The 10,962-nt window shown below is 58.8% G+C and overlaps 1 protein-coding gene across 1 annotated transcript; it reads left to right on the top strand.

The window, feature by feature from the left end:
• The first annotated feature begins 780 nt into the window (after nt 1-780).
• GAS2L2 (growth arrest specific 2 like 2) lies at nt 781-10,937 on the top strand. Its single transcript, XM_027624928.2, has 6 exons — nt 781-1,192; nt 2,742-2,983; nt 3,857-3,964; nt 5,219-5,315; nt 5,947-6,199; nt 6,753-10,937. The coding sequence occupies exons 1-6, from the start codon at nt 808-810 to the stop codon at nt 8,299-8,301; spliced, it is 2,634 nt and encodes an 877-aa protein (XP_027480729.1). The 5' UTR covers nt 781-807; the 3' UTR covers nt 8,302-10,937.
• Nucleotides 10,938-10,962: the final 25 nt, after the last annotated feature.

Raw genomic sequence — 10,962 nt, 5'->3', positions numbered from 1 at the left:
GTCCTGAAACTTCCCACCTACATCATTCCCTTACTCCTCACAGCACCCCCAGAGGGGGACATGATTCCCATTTTACAGTTGAGGAAACTGAGGTGCAGAGAGGCGAGGTGGCATATGAAGGTCACAGAGGGATGCAGGGAAGGGGCCAGGGCTGAAGTCATCAGACTCTAGCACTGTGTCTCTTTCACCCTCACCTTACAGTGCTCGCTAAACGCCAAGGAGCTCGGCAACCCCTGGCCCTGCCTTTCTCCCTCACTCCCCCGAAGCCCCAGCCTTCAACCCAGGGAGAGAAGCCAGCCCCAGCCTTCACTCCCTGCTCCGTCCCGGGGCGGGCTGTGCAGGGCAGTCCTTGGCTGGCTGCCTCGAAGGGTTAACGAGGAGTGTTTGTAGCAGCCGTCTCCAAGGAGAGGAGGGGAAGGCAGAGCGGAGAGGCTGATGCTGGGCTCCGCTGCCCACTGCCGGCCGCTGGGGGGTGGGAGGCAGCCAGCGGGACCAGTCTAGTCCTGGGGGCGGGGGCCGGGGGGGGAGCGGAGAGCAGTGTCCTCACCTCCATCTGTCCTGGGAGCTGGCGACCTCTGGGCCAACTGGGCAGCCCAAGAGTGAGGTCACTGCAGGGCCAGAAAGTAGGGAAAGTTCCGGCAGGCACTGAGGAATGTGGGGGGGCGGGGGCCGGGCTGAAGCCAGAGGCAAGTAGCAGAGCCGGAAGTCCTGGGCTCGCGGAGGGTAGAAGGGGTACCCCTGAGCCAGGGAGAACGAGCCAAGGCCCAGCAGGCAGCAGGGACCCTCCTCCCTGCTGAGGGTCCAACCATGCCCCGGCCTGGGGGACTTGGGAGGAGGCCTGGGAGCCTGGGGCCACCGGTGCGTGGCATCCGGCCCTTTAAGTCCAGCGAGCAGTACCTGGAAGCCATGATGGAGGACCTGGCCGAGTGGCTTCGGGATCTCTACGGGCTGGACATCAACGCGGCCAACTTTCTGCAGGTCCTGGAGACAGGCTTGGTGCTGTGCCAGCATGCCAACGCCATCACTGAGGCCGCCCTGGCCTTCCTGGCTGAGGCACCTGCCCGAGCCCAAAGGATTCCCCTGCCTCGGGCTGGGGTTTTCTGCAACGAAGCCGCGCAGCCCGGTACCTTCCAGGCCCGGGACAACGTCTCCAACTTCATCCAGTGGTGTCGAAAGGAGATGGGCATCCGAGGTAAGCACCCTGCACCCGCCTCCCCAGGCCCTTAATCCTGCCAGAATCCACCTCCTGCAGCTCGGGCTGCACTGGAAGTCAGGAGCCAGGGTCCTCTTTCCTCATTCGCTTTGGGCCAGCTCATCCCTTTTTGTGCCTCAGTTTCCCCCATCACGTAGTAAATCTTCAATAAATAAATGTGTTGACTGAATGATTCATTCATTCAACAAACATACATTTAGTCCCTGTCTCCTTCGTGCTGGGCACAAAGGACCGAGAGAACTGAGACCCAGTGTCCAAAGAGTCCATGGTCTGGGAAGACAGACAGATGAATAGATACACAAATTACAGCCCAATGTGCTCAAAGCCTCAAATAGAAGCGTATGTGTTGAGGAGCCAGGAGAGGAAATGGGTGGATAGTGGGGGCCAAGAAAGGCCTCTCAGAGGAGGAGGATTTGAACTGAGTCTTGGAGAACAAGTAGAAGTTTGGGGGAAAGGGAATTCTAAGCAGGGAACAGCAGGAGCAAAGGCACAGAGAAAGTGCTGTGTTTGAACGACTGGGAGAAGCCAGGGTGGGGTGAGGGCATAGGGCTGGGGGCGGGGGGAGGACAGGGAGGCAGGCAGGTGGACATTAGGGAGGGGCCAGCTGTGCTGAAGCTTGTGAGGATCCCTCATCTCCAGGATCCCCTCATCTCCTAGGCCGTTGAGCCCGGTGCCCACCCTGGTGCGGCTGGAGGAGGAGATGGCCTTGCCCCCTGCCTCCACCAGGGTCCCTTATCTCCTAGACCTAGCGGGATGAAGCTGGATGTTGCGCCATCCTCCAGGTCAAAGGGCGTGGGGGCTGAGGCCGAGGGAGGAGTCAGGCCCTGCTGCTGGAGGCTGGCAAGGCAGTGCGGAGCAGGATTGGAAGGCTGAGAAAAGCTAGTGTCTCATCGAGCACCTCCCATGTAGCCAGATCTTGTCCGCAGACACAGCAACCCCCGTGAAATAGTCTACATCCCACTCTACAGAGGAGGAGACTGAGGCTCAGGGACTAGCCCAAGGACACACGGCTGCTGGGTGGGAGAATCGGGACTCCAACTCGGGCAGTCAGGCTCCAGAGCCTGTACTCAACCTTGCCTGGTTATATGTGGGCTGAGGGTTGAGTTCCAGATGTCTGCTGGGTATTTGGAGGGGAGCTGTGTGGGTGGGAAGCAGAACAAACTGCTTCTTACTCCTAGACCCATATTGCCAAAGGGAGGAGGGAGAAGGGCAGGGTGGAGGGAACCCACAGCCGGGCTCTGGGCTTCTCTGCTTGGCTGTGTCACCTCTTCCCACCCCAACCTGTCTTGTTAGACTGGCCACCTACACTGCCCTGAGAGCCTGAGCAATTCTGCTCAGACCGCTCCTAGGGGCCGGCCAGACTCCAAGATCCAGCGATCCGAGCCAGCCCCCTCCCTCCCCCAACCCCCGCCCCCGTGCCCCGACCCCGGGCCAGGGACGGCCCCAGGGCTCTCCCAGCTACTCTGCTGGGCGGAGGTCCGCAGGGGGCTCAGGCTGCCTGCCGTCCTCCCCCACCTCCGCTTGCCAGAGGTGGTGATGTTCGAGACGGAGGACCTGGTGCTACGCAAGAACGTGAAGAACGTGGTGCTGTGCTTGCTGGAGCTGGGCCGCCGAGCCTGGCGCTTCGGCGTGGCGGCGCCCACCCTGGTGCGGCTGGAGGAGGAGATCGACGAGGAGCTGCGGCAGGAGCTGGCCCTGCCCCCGCCGGACCCGCCGCCGCCCGAGCCCCCAGCGCGGCGGCCCTGCCACTTCCGCCACCTGGACCAGCTGGTGAGGGGCTCCGGACACGCCCTCCAGGCCCCGCCCCCTCTCCCGCCCGCGCGCGCCGCTCGGAGCCTCCTCCTTCTCGAGCCCCAGCACCCCCTCCCCCGACTGAATTCTCGGTGCGGCTTTGATTAAGTCGTGTTCCCCTCGGAGCCTCAAGCCTCATCACGTATCGGCCCAGCTAAGCCGCTTACTACGTTTGTATTACAATCCCGCGCTCTAGACCTCTCTCACTGAGCCCCCGCCGCACGGCTTTTGAGAACACAGCCTCTGGCACCGTCTCGGACACCTCGATTCAAGGCTTAGTTCCACTGCTCCGCGGCTGTGTGACTTGGGGCACATTATTTAACCTCTCTGTGCCTCAGTTCCCTAATCTGTAGCGTGGAGGTGTAATAGTACCTACCTTCCACGGCTGCTGAATATTAAATGAGCCAGCGCATATGAAGTGCTCGGAACCGTGTCTGGCACGGAGGGGGCGCTTCATAGGAAAGTACTGGGATTAACCCGTTCCTACTACCCAGGAATAGAGCTCAGGGAGCTTTCTTAACCTGCCCAAGGCCTATGGTGTGGTGGAGGCAGGACTCCAGCCGAAGCCCGTCAGATTCCAGGGTCCACCTTCATCATTACACTCCACTGCCTCCGTCAGCTGACCCACAAGGCCACAGGACTATAAGTGACCACTCGAGGTCTCGATGTCACTGGGTCATTAGAAGTCTTCTGTACTTGCTTCTCAGCCTCCAGCCCTGACCTCAGCAGAAGCCTGGAGGCTGGCTCCGGGGGACAGGCAGGCTCCCCCTCATTGGGCTTGACCCAGGGTGGGGGATAAGGAGCTTGGGCATTTGTGCAGAGGGAGGGCTGAGCCCCTGTCACTGCGCACAGGTTCAGAGCCTCGTGAGCCGCTGCACGTGCCCAGTTCAGTTCTCCATGGTTAAAGTGTCTGAGGGGAAGTACCGCGTGGGGGATTCCAACACCCTCATCTTCATCCGGGTAAGTCTGGGGACCGGAGTAGGGGTGTCCCCCGGATCAGCAGAATAGCGCTGCCTTTCGTGGGACCTTGCCCAGGACTGAGGGCAAGGACAGGAAGTCACCATTCACCCCAGTCTATCAGGACTTGGGGCTTTCTTTCTCTCCCTTGCGGAATTCCCAGAAGATAGTCGGCAAAGTTGGCAATCCTATCCCCTCCTCCTATTAGGACAGCCAGGACCCTGCCCCCATCTGCTCCACCTTAGCCTAGTGCAGAGGGGTGTCCAGGCAGAAATAGAGTATGAAGGGTACTCCTGAATGTCCTTTGCCTCCACTTCATGCACATGCTTGGTCAGAGCAAGGGGACTGAGAACTCTAAGTTTGTGTTCGGTGCACGGCCCAGCCACACGGGCCCCATAGGCCACGCTTCCCATGCCTGGCTTGGTACATCCTGCAGAGTGAGCGGCAGTAGGGATCTCAGATGTGCCTCTCACTGCCCGCCCCCTCATACCCGGCCACGCCTCACCGGAAACAGATTGTACCTAGAGGCGTGGCCAAACCCTCTCCGTGATCGCAGGCCATACCTGGGGACAGAGCCAGCTCGTAGGTAGGGACTAGGAATTTCAGCTGAGGAAATGGGAAACCTGGAGAGACTGTGACCTGCCCCAGAGTCCCAGAATGGAGTGGATGGCACTCCCAAGATTCCTTGACATACCCGCTACAGAGCAAAGTGGGGCCACTTTTTTTGTTTTTGTTTTGTTTTGTTTTTGAGAGACAGAGAGAGAGCAAGGGCGGGCGGGAGGGGCAGAGGGAGAGAGAATATCCCAAGCAAGCTCCGCAGAGCCCCACGTGGGGCTCAGTCTTACAACCCTGAGATCATGACTTGAGCCAAAATTCAGTCAGACGCTTAACTGACTGAGCTATCCAGGTGCCCCTGGGCCACGTTTCTGCTACAGGCGTGTGCAGGTGGAAATCCCTTTCCAGTGCAGGGAGAGAAGAGAGTGCTCCGGGGCCAGGCTGCACAGTGCTTGTGAGATCCCTTGTCTAGTTGGGGGCAACTCTCTGTGTCAGCCTAGCCGCTACCCTTGACAACATGTGTTGTCCGATGCTAGTTGTGGAGGAGAGGCTGCAAAATACACCCCCCCCATACACCTGTGCAAGGAATACCTGCGTGCTCGTGTGTATATGGATGGGAGTGCATGCTGGAAAAGTGCAGGCTGCTCCAGGAAGAGGGGATGCCCTCCATCCCGCCCCCAACCTCATCCTTGTCCCCTACAGATCCTCCGGAACCACGTGATGGTGCGCGTGGGGGGCGGCTGGGACACCCTCAGCCATTATCTGGACAAACATGACCCCTGCCGGTGCACGTCCCTCTGTGAGTCCCCTGAGAGTCTCTTCCCTGTGGCTCTGGGTCGGGAGGCCAGAAGCAGAGGTAGGAGGTAGGTCTGATCTCCAGGGGCAAGAAATATGGAGAAAGGAAGATAGTATAGAAGGTACTGGTGTTAAAAAAAAAAAAAAAAAAAAAAAAGGTACTGCTATGATACCCTCAGTGTAGGAAGAAAGCGAGGCAACCACAGTGCAATACCAATCATAGCCACAAGATGACGCCAAACACGTAGAATCGCATTTGGTCAGGGTGCCTCTTGGCAGGGCTGAGGTCTGGCTCTGATGTCCACAGTGGTGGCACCAGGTATGACTTGGAGGGGTCTTTAGTCCCCCCATAATCTCTATTAGAACCACAAGCCACCCCAAATAAGCATGCAATCTAAGTAAAAAATGTGAACTTGCAATACAAATGCAGCTTTAAACAAGTCCCTGAGCTGGGCCCTCTGACCAGATTTTGTCCCCTGAATCCCTATAACGAAGTCCTGGCACCGCCACTGTAGGTCCTACTGTCTATAATGTGGGTTTGGGGCATGGGACAGCTAGGGGAGAACAGTGGGCCCCATCAGCAGGAATTTAACCCTTTCCTCCTCTCCTCTCTCTTGGGGGGGCTGTGTTGGTAGCACACAAGGCGGGCAGTTTCCAGAAGCCCCCTGCCCCACCGGTGCAGCATGAGGTGAGGGTGCAGGACGGGCCCTCGCAGCCCCAACCAACGATGACTATCAGCCGTTCCCAGAGCCCGCTGCCCCCCGTGGACTGGAAGACATATACCTCTTCAGGCCGGAAGCTGAGGCCCCCCACCTCCTCCTCCCCTAGAGCCCACAGTAAATGGGGAGCAGAGACGGGAGTCCCCAGAGAGACAGCATCATTCCTGAGGTACAAGGGAGAGGGGCAGAGCAGGGTCTCTTTCTTCTTTGGAGCCCACATTCTCAGAGGCCACACACCCCCCAAATAAGGGAAGCAGGTCTCTGAACGGTGCCCCTACCCCAGGTGTTCAGAACCAAAAAGGCACTCACTCAGTACCACTGGGATCATCTAGCTTTTTCGTATGCCCTCCCGTTTCACAGATGAAGAAGCTGAGGCCCATAAAGGCCCATAGAGATCTCCCAGGGACCTTCTGCCATTTCACAGTAGGACAGATACTCAAACGCCCCCTCCCCCAAGATTGGTGAGCTGTAGTTGCGGGACCTGAAGTAACCCGGGGTCCAAACCAGGCTTCTAGCTGCTACACAGGGGAATGAGGGAGACTAAACTTGAACAGTATCTGTCATAAGGAAGACTCGGGTGGGCCCAGAGGGACAGAGAGCATCTGTTTCATTCAACATGAAGTCTGGCCCCCTTGGTGTTCTGGCTGGGGAAAGGTCATCCCTTCCCGGAGCCAGGGGACTGGACGAGATGATCCTGCCAGCCTCATGATTCTCCCTTCCAGGCACCAGGAGAAGTCACCCACCCCGTCTTGGAGGCAGCTGCCAGTGGGGGACAGCCCACTCAGCCCCCACTCCTCATGCCCCCATAGGGGCCGAGACCCACGGTGCACCTCCTCAGGGAAGAGGGAGGAGAGATACTCCTCTGAACATCCCAGAGGAAGGACTCCGACATCTTGGATTCATGAGGAGACAGATAGCCAGGGAGCTCACACCAGGGCCCCCACCTCCCAGAGATTCCGAGCCCCTGAAGCCACCGCCAAAGGGACACCAGCAAGAGGACTATCTCCACTGCCTCGTTCCTCCAGCCCAGCCAAGCCCATGGGCCTCAGGCCACAACCCAGGGGTGAGGCTGAGGGTGCTTCCTCCCAGCTCAGGGAGCCAGCAGCTGTCCGCTCTCTGTCCCCTGTTAAAGGGCCCGCCAAGATCTCTGTCCAGCTGCCCCCTGCCCGCCCCCCCACTCCAGGAAGCAGCTTTCCAGGTATTGCAGGTGGAGGTCCCATGACAGAATTGGGGAGTGGCCCCCTCCCAAGGGCTGTCCTTGGGGACCTGGCTGGGTGCAGACATGGGGACTTCTCTGCGGATGCGAGACAAGGGGACCAGAAGTCGGATACCCAGGTGACAGCAAAAGCTGGGGAGGCCTGGGGCCTGGGCCCACAGGAGTGGGAGGAGCAACATCCTCCCCTGCCCCTGGGTGCAACCAAGGATCAAGCTATCTACCATAGTCTCGAGGAGGAGCTTTTGGCCAACATGAAGCTGCTAGAGGTGGGGGGTGCCTGCCCCCAGGGCACAGGGTCTGGAGTTATCGCTCGAAGTGGAGTCTATGTCCCTAGCCTAGGTGGGCGGTGGCCTGAGCCTGGGGGTCCTTATGACAAAGTCATCCAGGAACTGGCTCAGGGCCCCCCACCCCTCCTTAAAGTGGACCTGGGAGCCTGGAAGGCAGCCTCTACAGGCTCCCCTAAGCTATCTGTTACCACTGGCCCAGGAAGCCCAAAAGGGAAACCGGAAGCCAGAGAGAGTGGGCCAAAGGTAAAGGCAAGCCTGAGTGCCAAGGGTACAGGGATGAAGAAGGGACCAGCTCAAGGAAGGCAGGACTGCTCAGCCCCCACTGTGTCTGCCAGCCTGGAAGCCCCCACACCTTCACCCTCAGACCCCAATTCTGACAAAACCCAGGCATGTCCAGGCAAGGCCAAGAGAACACTCCGAAAGCCCCAGAGAGTCCCATCCATCTACAAGCTGAAGCTGAGGCCCAGAATCCGGCCCCGGAGAGACCACAGGCCTGGGAGGCAGCCTTCACGAATCCCCAGGCCACTGACCTACCTCCACCTGGGTTCAGCCAGGGCACCCCCAAGGGGCAGGCCAGTGAGAGCACTGGGCAGCAAGGGAGTGGGGGCAACCCCAGTGGATGGAGCCTCAGCAGGGAAGGAGGAGGAAGGAACGAAGAGGGAAGAACCAGCTGCCCCACTGAAGAGCAGCCCCCAGCCTTTGGAGGGCATAGGTCTCCAGCAGCTTGATCAAGCCCCACTCCCACCCGAGGACGAGTCCTGGGTCTGAGGAGGAGCCTTCCCAGCCTTGAGCTTGTGAGTCTGGGGGAGAAGGGAGGTGAAAAGGAGGCCATGTATCCACTGGACTCCCAGCTGCAGGAACAGAGGGGCCTTGGCAGGGGAGAGGGTGTGGGTGGGGTCAGAAGACAAATATAGGTTCAATCTGCTTGTTGGGCAAAGGGGCAACAACTCACTCCCACTCCCGGGGCACCGGGGCCACCCTATGTCTTCTTGCCTCCCCCCAGAACAGCCCCCCAAACTCCTGGCCTCTGGCTATGGCCACCATTTTCACAACACTTATAAGTTATTAAACCCTTGTGGGTCTGTTTCAGAGCCCCAAACTTTTTGAGTCCCTCACTCGAGGATTGTGGTGGTGCAGGAAGGCACAGTTTCAAGGGTTTTCCCAGGTGCAGGAAGGAATAGCTTCAAGCGTTACCCACTGGAGTGGAAGGGGATGAGGGACAGGGAGCGGGGGTGAGAGGTTTCCTCTCTTGAGGCCCCGCCAACCTTGCCAGACAGCCGCTCTCTCCTGGAAGCCACTGGTGTGTCAGCACCAAGGACAGGGACACACACAGGCCTTCAGGACTTCAAAGCTTTGCTCCGGGTTTTGGGAACTGAGATCACTGGGAGTCAAGAGGGATGGTGGAGAGGGTTCTTATCACATCTACAGCCGCGAATGGGCCACAGCGGGTCAGCCACAAGTGGGAAGCTGGGATTGAGTCCAGTTATGAAAGTGTTCCCGAGAGTGGCGGGGGGAGACCTTTCCACTTCCCCCTCCAGTGGTTTTGATCAGTGTGGGAGGGCTCAGAGGCTGGGTGGAGAGGTGAGTCCCAAACTCTTCTTAGTTCTCCTGGTTGACCCAGGCTCTGGGACTCAGAGCAACCTCATCGCCCTGACGGTCCTTCCACAGCAGAGCTCAGCAGGCAGGCCCTGTAGGGGAGCCCTTTCCCTCCCAGGGCAGGAACTGAGCCAACACCTTGTACAGAAACAAGGGAAAACACTCCCTGATTTTTAATCTGACTTCCAATCAGATCAGCGCAATGGGCATCACACACACTTCCAGACCCTGTGGTGGGAAACCCTGGGGGGGGGGGGCGGTGGAGGGAATCAAAATCAAATACCTGGAGTGCAGTGGAGGGGGTGAGGGGGGCCGGCCAGGCGATACATTCTAATGGCTCCCATAAGGGAGAGCCAGAGGCCTGGGTTCCCCATGCCCACCTCAAGTGCCTCAGCTGGGGGTGACAATGATGGGGGCAGGTGAGATGCTGCCATCCCTCACCCCATCCCCCTGGTGAACCAGGGGGCAGGGATGCAGGGGATAAAAGAGGCAGGCCCTCTTCCTTACCCTCCCAGACACTCCAAGGTGTGGGGAAGGGGAGCCACTTCCTCTGTTTCTGAGGGAGGCTCAGAGAGGGCGGGTCACTTGCCCAAAGTCATGCAGCACAGCAGGGACTAGTACCCAGGCATACCGGACCGCCAAGGTCAGGGCAGTCACTGCAGGGCTGTGCTACACCCCACCGGTGGAGGGAGAATCAGCTGGGGAAGTGGAAGGGAGGATCAGATTCCCTCTCACAATGGATCTGGATAAATTCCCTACCCATGACCCCTCCCCCCCAGACTCTGCTCCATCACCACTCTGGGCTACCTGATTTTCTGGTCTACACACTGCAGCTGGGCTACACGGAGGCTGGGTTGATCTATCTGCCCCTCTTCTAACAACGGACATTCCTATCCTCCCACCACATCAGGACTCAGCCTCAAGGAGAACTCAGCCAGGGGCAGGGGACACGCACCATTGCTCCCACCCTCCAAGTACCCCAGTAATCCCTCAGGCCGCTCCTAGTATCTTCATGGATTTTGTTATTTCTAAATCGGTACAAAACTGACAGTGATCAGCTCCGGTGACGAGAGGTAGAAACCGGCCAGGCAGCCGGAGAAAATGGGGTGGAGTGAGTCAGGGCATAGGTCCAAACTGGTGTTGGGACAAGGGGGCATCAGATCCTGAGGGCCTCTATATAGGGGTAGGGGTGTGGGCATATCTCCCCCAAGCACAGAGGTCCCCATAATTCTTTTAGTGGCTCTACCCCTCCCCAGATTTATCAGAGAAATCTGAGATTCAAGGCAGGCAGGGTCGGGGGCACTCAGATTGGAGTGGGATGGGGAGATAAGAGTCTTTACTAGCACAACCTAACTGCTCTCCCCCAACCCCGGGACACCATCTTGCCCACCACCAGCCCCTCAAACCCAACATCCCCCAATCTTGCAAACCACCCAACACAGGAGGGAATAGAGGGCTGGAACCTGGCATCGTGGAAATAAATTTATCCTTTGGGGGATTCCCTCTCCACACTCCCGTCGAGAAAAAAAAAGTTTTAACCCAGGGGGTGATCTGGCTTTGGGGTCAGGAAGGGGATGAGGGGCACCCGGCAGGGATGGACCATCGAGTTAAGGCTGGAAGGTAGGTTGTTGTGTCTCTGGGGGCTGCTGGGCGGGGAGATCTCCCTGGAAGGGGGAGAGCTCAGCCTTCTCCTCCTGACTGACCTGGGATCTCAACCCTTGGACCCCGATTACGGTCCTTGGGCCACCCGCAACTCTCTGCCCTGTGCCGGTGGTGCTGACGGTCCAAAGGCTGGCCTCACAGAGAAGCTGCCAGGATCTGCGACGAGGGGAT

Source organism: Zalophus californianus, chromosome 16 (genome assembly GCF_009762305.2).
Source record: "Zalophus californianus isolate mZalCal1 chromosome 16, mZalCal1.pri.v2, whole genome shotgun sequence".
Classification (NCBI taxonomy): Eukaryota; Metazoa; Chordata; class Mammalia; order Carnivora; family Otariidae; genus Zalophus; species Zalophus californianus.
This window is presented reverse-complemented; position numbering and strand designations above follow the sequence as displayed.

What these genes read in the sequence shown, in the direction of transcription:
- GAS2L2 (XM_027624928.2), top strand. Translation starts at nt 808, where the DNA reads ATGCCCCGGCCTGGGGGACTTGGGAGGAGGCCTGGGAGCCTGGGGCCA. An exon ending in TCCGCCACCTGGACCAGCTG is followed by an intron (nt 2,984 to 3,856) that starts GTGAGGGGCTCC and finishes CACTGCGCACAG; the next exon opens with GTTCAGAGCCTCGTGAGCCG. An exon ending in ACACCCTCATCTTCATCCGG is followed by an intron (nt 3,965 to 5,218) that starts GTAAGTCTGGGG and finishes TGTCCCCTACAG; the next exon opens with ATCCTCCGGAACCACGTGAT.